At 36.9% G+C, this 14,037-nt stretch overlaps 1 protein-coding gene across 5 annotated transcripts in view; it reads left to right on the top strand.

Moving 5' to 3' along the window:
- The window catches only part of LOC121872613 (lysosomal alpha-glucosidase-like), a 44,088-nt gene that overhangs the window by 15,782 nt on the left and 14,269 nt on the right, over positions 1-14,037 (top strand). For all 5 annotated transcript variants that reach the window (XM_042375502.1, XM_042375498.1, XM_042375500.1 and 2 more), the window contains exons 12-18: positions 684-800; positions 1,563-1,765; positions 5,500-5,633; positions 9,378-9,529; positions 9,802-9,950; positions 11,485-11,569; positions 13,054-13,235. In XM_042375502.1, the coding sequence (XP_042231436.1) occupies positions 684-800; positions 1,563-1,765; positions 5,500-5,633; positions 9,378-9,529; positions 9,802-9,950; positions 11,485-11,569; positions 13,054-13,235 (1,022 nt within the window). The remainder of the gene's footprint in view (positions 1-683; positions 801-1,562; positions 1,766-5,499; positions 5,634-9,377; positions 9,530-9,801; positions 9,951-11,484; positions 11,570-13,053; positions 13,236-14,037) is intronic.

Here is a 14,037-nt window from a genome sequence, read left to right as displayed (position 1 = left end):
TGTTGCACTTTGACATTTGAACCCCACACTATATACCGTGATCACTCTCTCTCCAGTGCTGCCACATTGCCAGGTTCTGAGGCATGCCACATTAAATGCTATAAAATTGTGTATAATATTCTGAAAACTATTTCTCATTCCCATAATTTTTCTGCTTTTTATAAAAATTCAATACACGTAGGTAGCTACTTTCCAAGCACCTTGTATTTTCTTAACTTATAATTATGTAAATCTAAGGATGATCTGCTCTTGTATATTTATATCTCAGCATTTGACACTTGTGATATGATTTCTCAAGGTGTGGTTTCATATTACAGTACAGTACTAGCCAGCCAACAGCTGTCAACACCCATTTGACAATAATAATAAAATAAAATCTATTTCAAGGTCTTTTCATACCTATTTTTTTGGGGGAAAATTTATATTCTTATTAATATAGAGATCATACAGTTTAATTATCCATCCTTTTTGTGTTGAAGAATGTTAAAACAATGAAATAGTGATTAAACAGTTATTAAGAAATGATTCCAGTTACACACAAAATTCTATTTTTTTTCCTTTTGTTTGGTATGTATGTTTACTTCATGATTGCTTACTTTTTTCCTGGGCTGACAAAAATTTTCTTGGGAAAGTTGTAACAGATGTAACATCAGGGTTTCTAACAGGTTCTCTTTCACTTATAGGTGTGGAACCCAGTGGCCACTACTTGGCCTGATTTCACACATCCACTGGCTGCTTACTACTGGGGTCGTCAGATGATGCGCTTCCACAATCAGATACCAATTGATGGGGCTTGGATTGTGAGTAATTCTTCAGTAGGAAGCATGTTTGCAATTTTTGCCAAAATTACATTTATAACATAACTTTGTCCAAGAATTAGGACTTTGAACTTCAAAGATGCGAGAAGACGCAGGTTTTCATTACATTACAATTATCCACAGATAAAGTTTTTTTTTGAGGGGGTTCATACACCAGATTTAGTGACACATAGGTATGGTAGGTGACACAGAGGCATGGTAGGTGACACATGGTAGGTAGGTGTGGTAGGTGACACAGAGGCATGGTAGGTGACACAGAGGTATGGTAGGTGACACAGGTATGGTAGGTGAGAGGGCATGGTAGGTGACACAGAGGTATGGTGGGTGTAGGTGTGGTGGGTGACACAGAGGTGTGTAGGTGACACAGACAGAGGCATGGTAGGTGACACAGAGGCATGGTAGGTGACACAGAGGTATGGTAGGTGACACAGAGGTATGGTAGGTGACACAGAGGCATGGTAGGTGACACAGAGGTATGGTAGGTGACACAGAGGCATAGTAGGTGACACAGAGGTATGGTAGGTGACACAGATGTATGATAGGTGGCCAGATATGCCAAGATTTTTCCCGATAATTGTATATATCTCGGCATTTCCCGAGTTATACTATAATACTTTCTGAGACCATGTTCATGCCGAGTTATATGAAATTGCGAGTTATCAAATGCCAAGTTATCGAGGGTACTGTATATTGTATACTTGTTTATATACCAGTATATTTATTTATTTTATTTTATTTTTTCAGGATATGAATGAACCATCCAACTTCTGGTCAGGCAGCTTCAATGGTTGCAAGGAAACTAAACTGGAAAAGCCTGACTTTGTGCCACCAGTGCACGGTGATGTTCTGTTTTACCATACATTGTGTATGAGTGCCAGACACCACTTAGGCCTCCACTATAACCTGCACAATCTCTTTGGATTTACAGAAACCATTGCTACAAATGCGTCAGTATCATTATGAGTTTATGTATTTACTTTTGTTACTTGGGTCATGCATGTACCAAACAACATATTTTTATTGGATAAGTCAGAGGCTACCTTAATTTATATTTCATTTTGTAAAGTAATTTAGCTGTCAGCTAAAAGTTTGGAACCAAGAGGCGTGTGCAAAATGGATAAATACATAAAGTTAATGCTATCATGAACATGTGTTAGTTTAGTTATACTGTACAGGTATTATTAGTTTATGCAAATACCTCTACAGTACACTAGCTTACTTCACTATTTTCTAATACAGTACTGTACTCTACTCTACAGTACCCTCAATGTTATTAAGTCAACTAATAAGCTTTTAATGTGTTATAAAGTCTACAATCACCATATAACATACTCCTAAAACTCCCATGAGGACAGCAACACTCACATCACTCACACCATTTACAGTTGCCAGATTATCCAATTTTCTCAATTTGTGGAAATTTAATAAGTTGAATTTATTTTATTCTTTTAATTTCATATTTTGAATCTTAAAATCTCTTGTAAAACAAATTACAATATTTTGAAACATATTTTCAGTTGACAGACAATTTGCTGTACTGCATAGTACCACCAATTATCACACAAGTTCATAATCCCCATAATTTTTTCATCTTTTTAGTTAAATTTCAGAATAAAAAACATTTCTTGTTTCTTCCTCAATAACCTTTCATTTTTATTGTTACCAAAAGAAGGTAACGAGTATCTCAAGTTTCTCAATGGAAACATCATACAGTATTTTAGCTTGTGTTTGTCATTACCCATAAATTATAGAATACAGTACAGTACAGCATGCCCTTAAAATTCGCGGGAGTTTGGATCTCAAAATGGCCGCGAATATCATTTGCTGACCCGGGGGGGGAGGTGGTACACTTTTACTCATGTGCAAAGAAATGTATATTTCCTTTATGTGTTTGCCCTTAGAACAATTATTTCTTTTACCTGTATACAATATATGTGTGTGTGTGTGTGTTGTTTAGCCACACACACACACACAAAACACATAAATAAATAATAATGGGAAAATTCTCTCACAAATAATCAGAAACAAGACATCAAAATGTAGAAAATAATGCGAGAATCTTCCCTCAAGTCAACTTCATGCATTGTTATTGAAGTTGGGTTCGTTGGGTTGCCATATGGCAACTTTTTCCTCGTAAAAATTACTGTATCTAGAACGAATGGCATCTGAACACCATCTGGGTTGATACGTAATGCCAACTTAACAGAATTTCTTTCGTAACCATCTAGTCAACCCAACATGAAGGATGTTGGTAATTGTGATGTAATACTGTGCTGTACTCTTTTTCACACTACAGTATGTATGTAGGATGGTGTGTGCATGTAACCGAGTTAAAATAAATGAAGAAAGTTACGTATATCTACCAGAAAATATGAGTTAAAAAGCAACCATAACACCTCACAGCCATAGATTTCTTAAAATAATATATACAGTACCAGAAAATGTGAGGAATAAATAAAAATAATACCAATAAATAAGTTAAAACCAAAAATATTATTGCCAAACCAGTAAATAAAAGCCAAATGAGGTTTAACAATCACCATTGCATACACTTCCAGCTCTACCATAGTAATGAAGATCAGCTGAAATGTAGATTCCCTAGCAACGCTCCCCACCAGCCACACACTGCGCTCTCCTCCCATTACGTGTTTGCCCTCAGGACAATTATTTTTACTATTTTTCACAATACTGTATGTATTTAGGATGGTGTGGGTATGTAACTGAGTAAAAATAAATGAAGAAAGTTACGTATAGCTACCTGAAAATACGAGTTGAAAAAACATAACGCCTCACAGCTTGGCCCAGTAGCCTGGTGGTTACAATGACAAGCAAACCTAGCTGCAATGCCATGATTAATAACTATTAAATGCTATTCTATCATTAAACACGAATAATAACAGTAAATCCAGTGAAATATGGAAGGGAGTGAGGAGAGTTACAACTGCCGATGACGCGCTAACTAGCAATCACTCATTGCCCTTAATCGCTCCCGTTGCCAAGTGTAAATTATGAGGCGTATGTATGGGAAAAATACATGACCTTCTTTTCTCTCTTCTCATGTTTGGGTACCTTCCTACAGCAGGATGAAGGTGGTTGAGGGTGTTTGGGAGCCATCACAAGCACAAGGAGCACAGTTTTTAAAAGAGCAGAGTAGCACACATACGAAGGACAAGTGTTTAACCCGGAGTGAGCGCGCATAGCCCTGCCGCCTGCGACAAGAGAGAGCTTGCAGGACGCCATAAAACTCATGGGCTCCGCATCCCGGCCGCAAAAATGCCGCCAACTTTAAAGCTTCCCGCAAACATTCTTGGGTACATCCAGGGTGTCATCCGCGAATAATTGAGGGCTGCGAATTGTAAGGTCATGCTGTATTTCAATATGTTTACAGTATGTACACTCACTACAGAAAATATCTGCAAGGAGGGATCCAATGGATGTCAGAATGTACACTGTGACTCCTATTGTCTCGGTAGGGTTGTCAAAATTCTTTGTCCATTGTGTCATGCAGTATTGTCTAGCAAAAATTTTTGCAGATACTTTTTGTAGCGATTGTAACCCTAAGCTAATTATATCTATTTTTTTTTTACTTGTAATTTATTCACGGTGACTTTACAGTACAGCATGCCTTTCAAATTCGCGGGGATTAGGTTCTCAAAATGGCCGTGAATCGCCAAATTCGTAAATAACATTTGCTGACTGGGGGGGGGGAGACATTTTTACTTGTGTACAAGGAAATGTATTTTCCCTTATGTGTTTGCCCAAAGGACAATTATTTCTTTTACCTGTATTGTATATACTGTATGTAAGTGTGTGTAGACACACACACGCACACACACACACACACACACACTTACAAATAACAAATAATGGGAAATTGTCTCACAAATATCAGGAAAAAAAAATGTTGAGTCTTCCCTCAAGTCTACTTTGTGATCTATTAATAACAAATCACGGAGTGGAATTGTGGGTAGACTCAACATTTTTAATAATTTTTTTCTGATTAAAATTATTTATGAGAGGATTTTCCCATTATTATTTATTTATATGTGTTTTGTGTGTGTGTGTCTACACACACACACACACACGCACACACACATATATACAATACAGGTAAAGGAAATTACTGTTTCTAGAACGAATGGCTCCCTGTCCTGGCCATGAAAATGCCAGCAACTTTAAAACTACCCTTAGACATTCTTGGGCGCATCCAGGGTGTCATCCTCGAATAATGGAGGACCGCAAAATAATAATCCGCAAATTATCTGGGCGTACTGTACTATGTCTTTATGTAGGGAAAGAGACGGTGCTTTTGGTTCATCTTTCCTCACAATATTAGTCTTGTGTTACTTAAGTTGCTTCCTTCATCCGTCCTTCCTTCCATTGCTTAATCTTGGTCTGCATTCTTTAGGATCAAAGTACCAATCATATGGTCAGCCTGGATTTTAACTTCAAAATTATTATAATCCTTTTTTTCTTTAGTTCAAAAGAAAATCATCAAAATAGAAAAGATTATCCTTCTTGGTCAATAGAAGTAAAGAATATGTCTTACAAATCTGTTTTATTAAATTTTTAGCCAAGTTTTTCAGAATTATGTCATGACAATTACCCATTTATATACTTTAAGCACTTTGAATGTATTTAATTCAGCTTTTGACAGTTTTTAACTTAGCTTTGATGACAGTGCCTTACAGATAATTCGAAGCAAACGACCGTTCATAATATCCCGTTCCACGTATCCTGGACAAGGTCACTATGGTGGTCACTGGACTGGGGATGTTTATTCTGACTGGTTCAACCTCTGGCAGTCTATTGCAGGTAGGTGACCTAACTTAGTACAGGTATTTCCTATTTTAAGGTACAGTACATAATATTTCAAGTGAATAGATTGTGTTTTTGTTAATACTCTATTGGTATTTCACAGCCCATACAAAACAATATGCCAGTCAATGCAGCTGAATCTAATAGCTTAATAAGGCTCTTCCTGGGGAAGAGAAATTTATAAAGAAATGAACTCTAGCTGTGAATAAAACTGAAAGTAAAGGTAATAATGAATTTTAACTGTTTGGAATTTAACAATTACAAACAGTTATTACTTGTGTGTATTTAAAACATATACAGGCGTTCCCCGGGTTACTACCGTCCGACTTAGGGTCATCTCTACTTATGAACAGGATCCTAATTCATTTATCACAATTTTTTTTAAATTAAAATCCCTTTTTTTTTCATTGTTCTTTATTGTTTAACATCACTTTATTTATATTATTTACATTATTTGTTATGTATGGGATATTATTGTTGTTTTTTATGGGCAGGGTTGTGCTTTAACCTAACCTTTACTGTGGAATTAACACTGTTCTGACTTACCAATAAATCAACTTACTATCAGGATCCAGGAGCGTATCCCTGTAATAAGTCTGGGACCGCCTTTACTGAACCGTACAATGTATTGAAAAGAGTATACAGTACTGTATATAGGTTTTTCATTGAATTTCACTCAATGTTTATGGTTTGTGCAAACCAAGGAGAAAGTTGTGGTTGGATGAGCAAAAGTTTTAGTTTTAGAAAGTCTTCTTATATGCCCACAAAAGTGGAGTGTGTATGAGTGTAGTGCTGTCTGTCAGTCTGTCTTTATTTGGGTGACAGTAGCGTTAATTTCTCTACACTGGTAAACATGTTAGTGCATAGATACAGAGCTCACTCCAAGAGAGACGACAAAGTTTCTTACTAATCTTGAAGGTTATTTATGCTGAAAATGGACTTTTGATTTTTAGAATGAAGCCCAAATAATAAATTTAATTTCTAGTGACTTTTAGGAGAATTCTGGCTTAACCCTTAAGCCCCGGATTAGGGTGCTGCTGGCAGTACACCCCCCTTCCCTCCCACAGGGATAAATAGAGAAAAAAATCAACCCCCCCCCCCCAAAGTGACGGGAATAGGTGGACGTTCTGGAACGTCACCCGGGGCCTAAGGCTTAAGGCTGTGCACCTTGGTGTTAGGGGGATGTCTTGGAGAATGTGTCCAGAAATCAAGGTACTGTTTGTACAGGAGGTCCAGTATGACCCATCAGACTTAATAATAGGACAAGGCAGACTGGATATAAAGAGAGTTGTGATAATTTTTATTGGCAAAAAGATTTCTTTAGATGCTGCTTTATTAGGCACTGACATTTGGGCTGGAATTAAGACCAACTCCAGAGTTTTAGACTAAATTAATGGATACCTTATACTGTATAAGATTTAACTCCTTTGAGCTTATATGATTAGGTTTTCATTATGAGTAATAACAGTGCACCATAAATAGGTACAGTCGCAGTCAAAAGTAATCCTCCACTCCACCACCTACCCCCTGCTCTTGACTTGGTTATTTCTGCACGTTAAGTCACGTGGGGTGGAGAGAGGGAATGATCGACTTGGGGGAGGGTCATTTGAAGGGGGGGGGGGGTATGCAGTGCAAATTGTTCATCAGAGAGGGAGGGATTGAAGAATTTGGAATTTGCGTTAGACATACAAATTTTAGATCTAATGTAAGAATTTTGATTAGAAAGAGCAAAAATTTTATCTTTTGTGCAAAATATATGACGTGTATATTCGAAATATTCCTGGTCTTGCAAGGAATCCAGCAATGTCAATTATATTATCCTAACTTTAGTCTGAGGTATTATTTATTACTAAAAATGTAAGCCTACTGTTTTCACCCAAACATTTCTCAGAGAGGGAGGAGCCAGCGAGCGTGGGAAGGAGGGGAGTGGGTTGAGTCCATTATTTGAATGGACATTAATGGGCGACTGTATTTCTCTTAAATATTAATTGTTTGTGCATACCATCATAAAATTAAGATGTTATTTTTACTACAATGTATGTATTGTGTCGGAAAAAAGTGGAGTTTGGGGGTCGGCCCAGTCTCTATTTCAATTAATCCCATATTTCTCGTTTTACACGGGCCTCCACGGGTTCAGTTGACCGCGTAAATGCAGACTCCACTGTATACAGAATGTTAATAACCCTTCCAATGTCCTCAGCTGTCAGTTGCGGTCTCCCTGGCCTAAAATTGTATCGTTTATATGAATTAAGAGTTAAAATACAGTCAGTCCTCGACTTACGACGGGGTTAGGGACCGACGACTAGGTCGTAAGTCGAAAATGTGAAAATAATACATAGAAAATCTAAAATGGGTCTCTTTTTCTTCTCAGCACCACGAGAACTCTCACGTATACGCTTGCCAGCCATTTTAAAAGGAAATTGCAAGCGAAAAAATTTTCAGTCCACAGCGCGATCACTAGTTTCGTGACTCGAAAATACATAATTTGAAAAATATTTTATACGACTGCGGCGGTCGTATGTCCGGGTGGTCATAAGTCGAGTAGGTCGTATGTCGAGGAGTACCTGTATGTTTTATTTACATTACACACCCAAAATTAGTCATTTTAATATATCAAGTGCCAGCAAACTATCAAAAATACTCACCATGGCAGGTTTCCCAATTTCCAGCAGGTTAACCAACGTTTCGGTCTGCCTGGTGACCCCAGCCATCCTTGCAATTTCTGACACGTGTAGCCAGCCACACGCAAACCGATAATTTTGCCCGCGACTCGCCAATTGGCATTCTTTAGCATCCATCCTGAACTGGGTGTGGAGCAGTGGCCAAACACCATTTCCACTACCACCTCATCACCTCGCATTTATTTTCACAACTCTAATAGACATATTACAGGGTGGACAAGTCACCTCTATCCAACATTTCATTCTTATTTTTTAATCAATTACGGTAATACCCAGTAGTGATTTTTTTTTTTTTAAACGGAAGTGGCAAGAGGTGGAAGTGATCAAGTAACAACCTAGTTTAGTGTTACTGGTGGTGAGCAAGCCATGCCCTTTCCTCTCTTTATGTTGTCATATCAGGGGCTTTCCTTCACAAAAGCCAGATGCCTTATCAACTCTGATGACACGTTACCTGCCAAATGCTCAATTGCATTCCTCCCCAGAATCTCAATTAAAGGCATAGATAACTAAGGGAAAGTTAAGTCCATATGACACCTCCCCGGACACCTGCCCTCCTGGTTGGTTGGGCGTTAGGCCTATCAACTTCCAGGGTCATTAAGGCCGTCAACGTCAAGTCACATCCACCAACCTTAACACCTTCTTCAGGTGTTAAGGAAAATTCTAAGACCACATACGCTCTCACTACATATGTGGCCCTCGACTTGCTCCCTCCTACATTACCCGGGTCCGCCACCCCTAGCCCCTCCCCCACCCTCTTGTGGTAGTTGGAGGGGTGGATCATTACTTTTGACTTCAACTGTACAGTGCTTGCAATGGCTTCATTTAATTAGATTTAAATAAAAAATTTAAAGTACAATTTTATTCTTAGTTTGTAGTATAGTACAGAGAAAAATGCAAAGGTTTCTAAAAGAATGTGATTTGTAACAAGTGTATTTATTTATATATTCTAAAAAAATAACTTTAGATAAACTGCTCCCAGCCTCTGAGATTTTTTCCCTTGGTACATGATCAACTGTCACTGAACTTGTCTTATATATTCTGTGTATGTTTTCATTTCCAGGAATTTTGAACTTCAATATGTATGGCATACCTATGGTTGGTGCTGATATTTGTGGATTCAATGGTAATACAACAGCCAACTTGTGCCTGCGGTGGATGCAGTTGGGAGCATTTTATCCGTTCTCAAGAAACCACAATACAGATGATGCTTTTGTAAGTATATACTGACACCATCTGGAGCACCACATGTCTTATAGCATACCATTTATAGCTGCAACTGTGTGCATGTTTAGAGGAACTGGATAAAAAGGTTCTTTATCTTGTTTAAAATGTTAATTGTCCTTAACAATTACCTATGTCAGGGTAGTTAAAGATCAGTACAGTACTTTATTTGTATAATAGTTCCACAAATACTCCCAGATTTTTTTAGCTTCGTCAGTTCCCTGTACACTCATGGGTTATATTTTTAATTTTACTCTTTCCAGGATCAAGACCCAGTAGCTTTGGGGGAGGATGTGGTGGTAGCAGCCCGTAATGCATTAACTCAGCGATATATGTTACTTCCATACCTCTACTCTCTTTTCTTCAATGCACATCTCACAGGAGAACCAGTGGCCAGGCCACTCTTCTTCCAGTATGTATATACTGTACAGGTGTAGTTTCCTTCTGTCTCACTTGTGTTGTTCAGGCTCTTGGTCACACCTTTTAATACTTTATGGTACATTATATATTAATATACAGTACAGTACAGGTGCTCCTACAAACTTTCAGAGATACAAACATCATCACTGAGGGGGGTTACCTGCTAGAACAAGTGTTTAATGTGGATGAGACTGGATTATTTTGAAGAAAATTCCAGATAGAACAAACATTACTTAAGAGGAGAAGAGTGAGCCAGGTTTTAAGGCTGTATTAAAGGGTATAGCTGTACTAAATATCCATAATCTTTTAATTTTTTACATTATGTTTGGCATCTACAATTGTAAAGTTGGACTTACAAACAATTGGACTTACTAACAAGCCTCAGGAACGTAACTCGTTTGTAAGTAGAGGAGCACCTGTATATCAAATTAATTTATATGAATAAGTAAGTAAGACAGTTCAAAGAAATTATCCAGTAAATTCTTAAAAATACAGAAGTCTTGTGTCTGAGGCCATGCTGGATTCTCAAAATGTGCTGATAATATTACAGTACTTAATTGACCAATTTTGACATCCTGTTTATTTAATAAATTCTTTCTCCTCGGTAAAACTTATATTAATAATATTACATGTATAGAAACATAGATTATACACATGAAAATGGAAAGGAAATTAATATTATTTCACAAATACAGTACTAAAGAAAAACTGCAGGCTCTACTAAGCTAGAATGTAATTAGTTTAGTTTAACAAATTTATTGACAAAGTTATGCTACAAGCTGCCTAAAATGAGTTTAGATTACAATTTTTTTAAATTATTTTATAGTTGGGGTCCTTGTTAAGTACTGGATATTATAATATAGTTTATTGTATTGAAGTAGAAACAGAAACTTTAAACTCTTACGGTTGACGTTTTGCACAAAATGCATAACTCCACTTTTAGTTCTTTCTTGTCTAGCCTTTCTAAGATGGACTGTCTGCTCACAATCATGCTGTTGTTATCTCTTGCAATACTTTCTGGTTTCTGTCTTTCTCCTTTGTGTCTAGACCTCCTCGAGTATTTATTGTTTTGAGTTGTTGTTGCCTTTTTTGTTTTTAGCTAATATGGAAAAAAGTATACATTTGTAATAGCTAGGTCTTTATATCCAGACAGTATTCCAGTAATGCCCTGACCAATTTGCTTTAGATATGTAGTACAATACAGTATTTGTGTTTTGGTAAGACGCCCTTTTTCTTTTTCATAGTCTACGAAACAGTTCAACCTTTACACAATATACTTTTGACCTTGGACAGTGGAGCTGGAAGGGGGACTTTGATTTCCTTTGATGGATTCTTTTAAAATTGTGGGAAAATGCTACTACTCTGCAATATGAAATTACACATCAAGTTTATGATTGGTTAACAGTGAACAAAGGTCAAGTCCAAAGGTCATCATTGAAGGTCTCTGAACATTGAAAGAAATCATCTAGCGGGATAAAGTGAATAAAAATCATGAGATCACGTTTTCACTTGGGTTCTTCCTGCAGATTCCTCAAGGATCGACGCACATATGCCATTGATACACAGTTTATGTGGGGTCCAGCACTCATGATCAGCCCTGTTCTTAAAGAGGTAAGAAACATGATTTTATTGGATACACTAAAATTTGTTGAGTATTGTTTCTTTGGTTTAAATTTGTTATTTTTTTAAATTATGAAAACTTTCAAGAACTTATTCACATAACTTTACAAGATTAATAGAATAGAAGTTTACTGTAGAGTCAGTATTTCATAATGTTAGGGCTAAATCCCTTGTGTTATAGTGAATTTTACAAAATATTAAAGGAGTATTCTTCCCTCACCACCACCCATTGTGAATTGTCTACAGCTACATGTTGAATATTAAAATTCTAAATATACTGTATATACCTGTACATGTATACCGTAATATGTTTCTGAGACTCCCATCATTATGAATTATCCCAAATTGCAGTATGGTAGAATGTCAGATTACTGGACACCTGACTGTTTTGAATGTTGTTAGAGAGAGTTGGGGATTCTGTAATATGTACAGTAATGTAATTATATTCTGACAAAACTAATACCAGAATGATAAGAACAAAACGAACATCTGTAAGTTTTGTGGTTTTGTTCATGTAGTCCCCTTCACTAGTTCTTTTTTTCTTTTTTTTTCTTTTTTCGGGGATTAGCCCACCCAGGCACAGGTCACTTACCCTCATCGGGGCCTGGGGGCGAAAATGTAATAATAACAATAATAATAATAATAATAAAGAACCATAAAGAAATAAAAAAATTACAAAAGATCCAAAGGTGAGAAACAATACAATACAGTACTGTATATGTATGTTGTGTTGTCAATAGTAAGAGACAAATTGAGACCCAGCAATTGTGTGTAAATGAGGCAGAAAGTCAGATCAGCAACCTGGGACTTGGTCACAATTTTCGTGATGCCACATGGCAGCAGGGTCTACCATTAGATAACACATTATGCTTCCAATATCTTCCCAGGCGGTAGTACCTCCCTGTTTACAGGGGCTCATCAGGTTTTCTGCAGTGTGGCAGTCCTATGTCTGTTTACATTTGACAAAAGGAAAGTCGCAAAAGTAAACATAGTATGGAATCAGAGTAAAACTACATTAAAACAAATATCTCAATGTGATGATTTGTCGAATGATTAAATGACAAGCCCCTGTAAATGCACTAGTGAAGGGGACTGAACAGAATGAACAGTATGGTTGGGTTACCATTTACTATGTAGATTTTTATATAAACATTTTGATATCTTTTCTGGTTGGTTAGTATTGAACAAACATAGTAAAAATACTAATCTAGAGAATGGTTTATATATTGAAGGGGACACTAGCAAGCATGCTGTATACACACACACACACATGTAAATCTGATGAATACAAGCAGTCAGGTTACCAAATATTGCTAGTTTTCTATTAAAATAACTTAATGTTCTGTTGGATTTGTATTGAAGAAAATTATTATTTTACTCAATAAATGAATATTTTCACTACTTCATTTTATCTCCTTTGCTACCCTTGGTGTATAACAAATTTGTGATCACAGACATCTTGTTGTCACTTTCAGCATGTAACTAGTGTGCAGGCATACATCCCTCATGGTTTCTGGTATGACTGGTATGATGGTAACCTCATTGAAGGTGAAGGAGACTACATGAACCTGGATGCCCCTAGAGATAAGATCCCATTATTGGTACGTGGAGGATACATCCTTCCAGTCAGCAAGCCTGCCAACACTACCACTGACAGGTAAAGTTCCTGTGGATCGTGGTACAGTAAGGTTCCACAAGGCCTCACTACCTAGAGACAGCTTATTGAGACGTTAATACAAATTTTGAATGTAGTGAAATAAAAAAAAATTTATGTATGTCTTCAATATCTCTGAGGATGATACATGTAAAGATGACCCAGCAATTATGTTCTCGCAACCAGCTGGAGAACATACTAGTGTTCATAAAAATGTTCTTTGGTGAACAGCCTTGTCAGTTCAATGAAATTAACAGCCATTGTGTTTGTCAGTACAGTATGACGGGACTAAATATTCCTTCTGATATAACAAGTTTCCTGTTCTGTGAAATGTCATCCTGTACATTGGTGAAACATTTACTCTAGCATATGAGTGTGTGTAGTTTTAGACTGTAGTCTACTCTGTAAACAATATGACATTGACTTAATAAGCGTCAATTCTTCATCGTTATAGATTTAGATTAAAAGGGTTTACAGTACAGGGGGTCCCTGACTTACAAACATCCGACTTACGAACGCCCGTCAATACGAATGAGGTTTAAACTTTAAATTTACAGTATTTTATTTACCTGATGACTCATTTTTTGCTATCATTTACTGTGTTTTGTCATTCTATTTCTTTTCTCTTAAATTAAGTGACTTAGGCTATGAATTAGTGGGATTTTAAACATTTTTCTGTAAGTACAGTATGCACATAGCTTGTGTTTCGACTTACGTACATTTTAAACTTTAGAACGCCTTCAGGGACGGAACCCGTTCGTAACCCGGGGACCCCCCTGTATATTTAGAATTCTGGACCAAAGTT

The sequence above is a fragment of the Homarus americanus genome, unplaced genomic scaffold, assembly GCF_018991925.1.
Source record: "Homarus americanus isolate GMGI-L3 unplaced genomic scaffold, GMGI_Hamer_2.0 scaffold39155, whole genome shotgun sequence".
NCBI classification, from domain to species: Eukaryota; Metazoa; Arthropoda; class Malacostraca; order Decapoda; family Nephropidae; genus Homarus; species Homarus americanus.
This window is presented reverse-complemented; position numbering and strand designations above follow the sequence as displayed.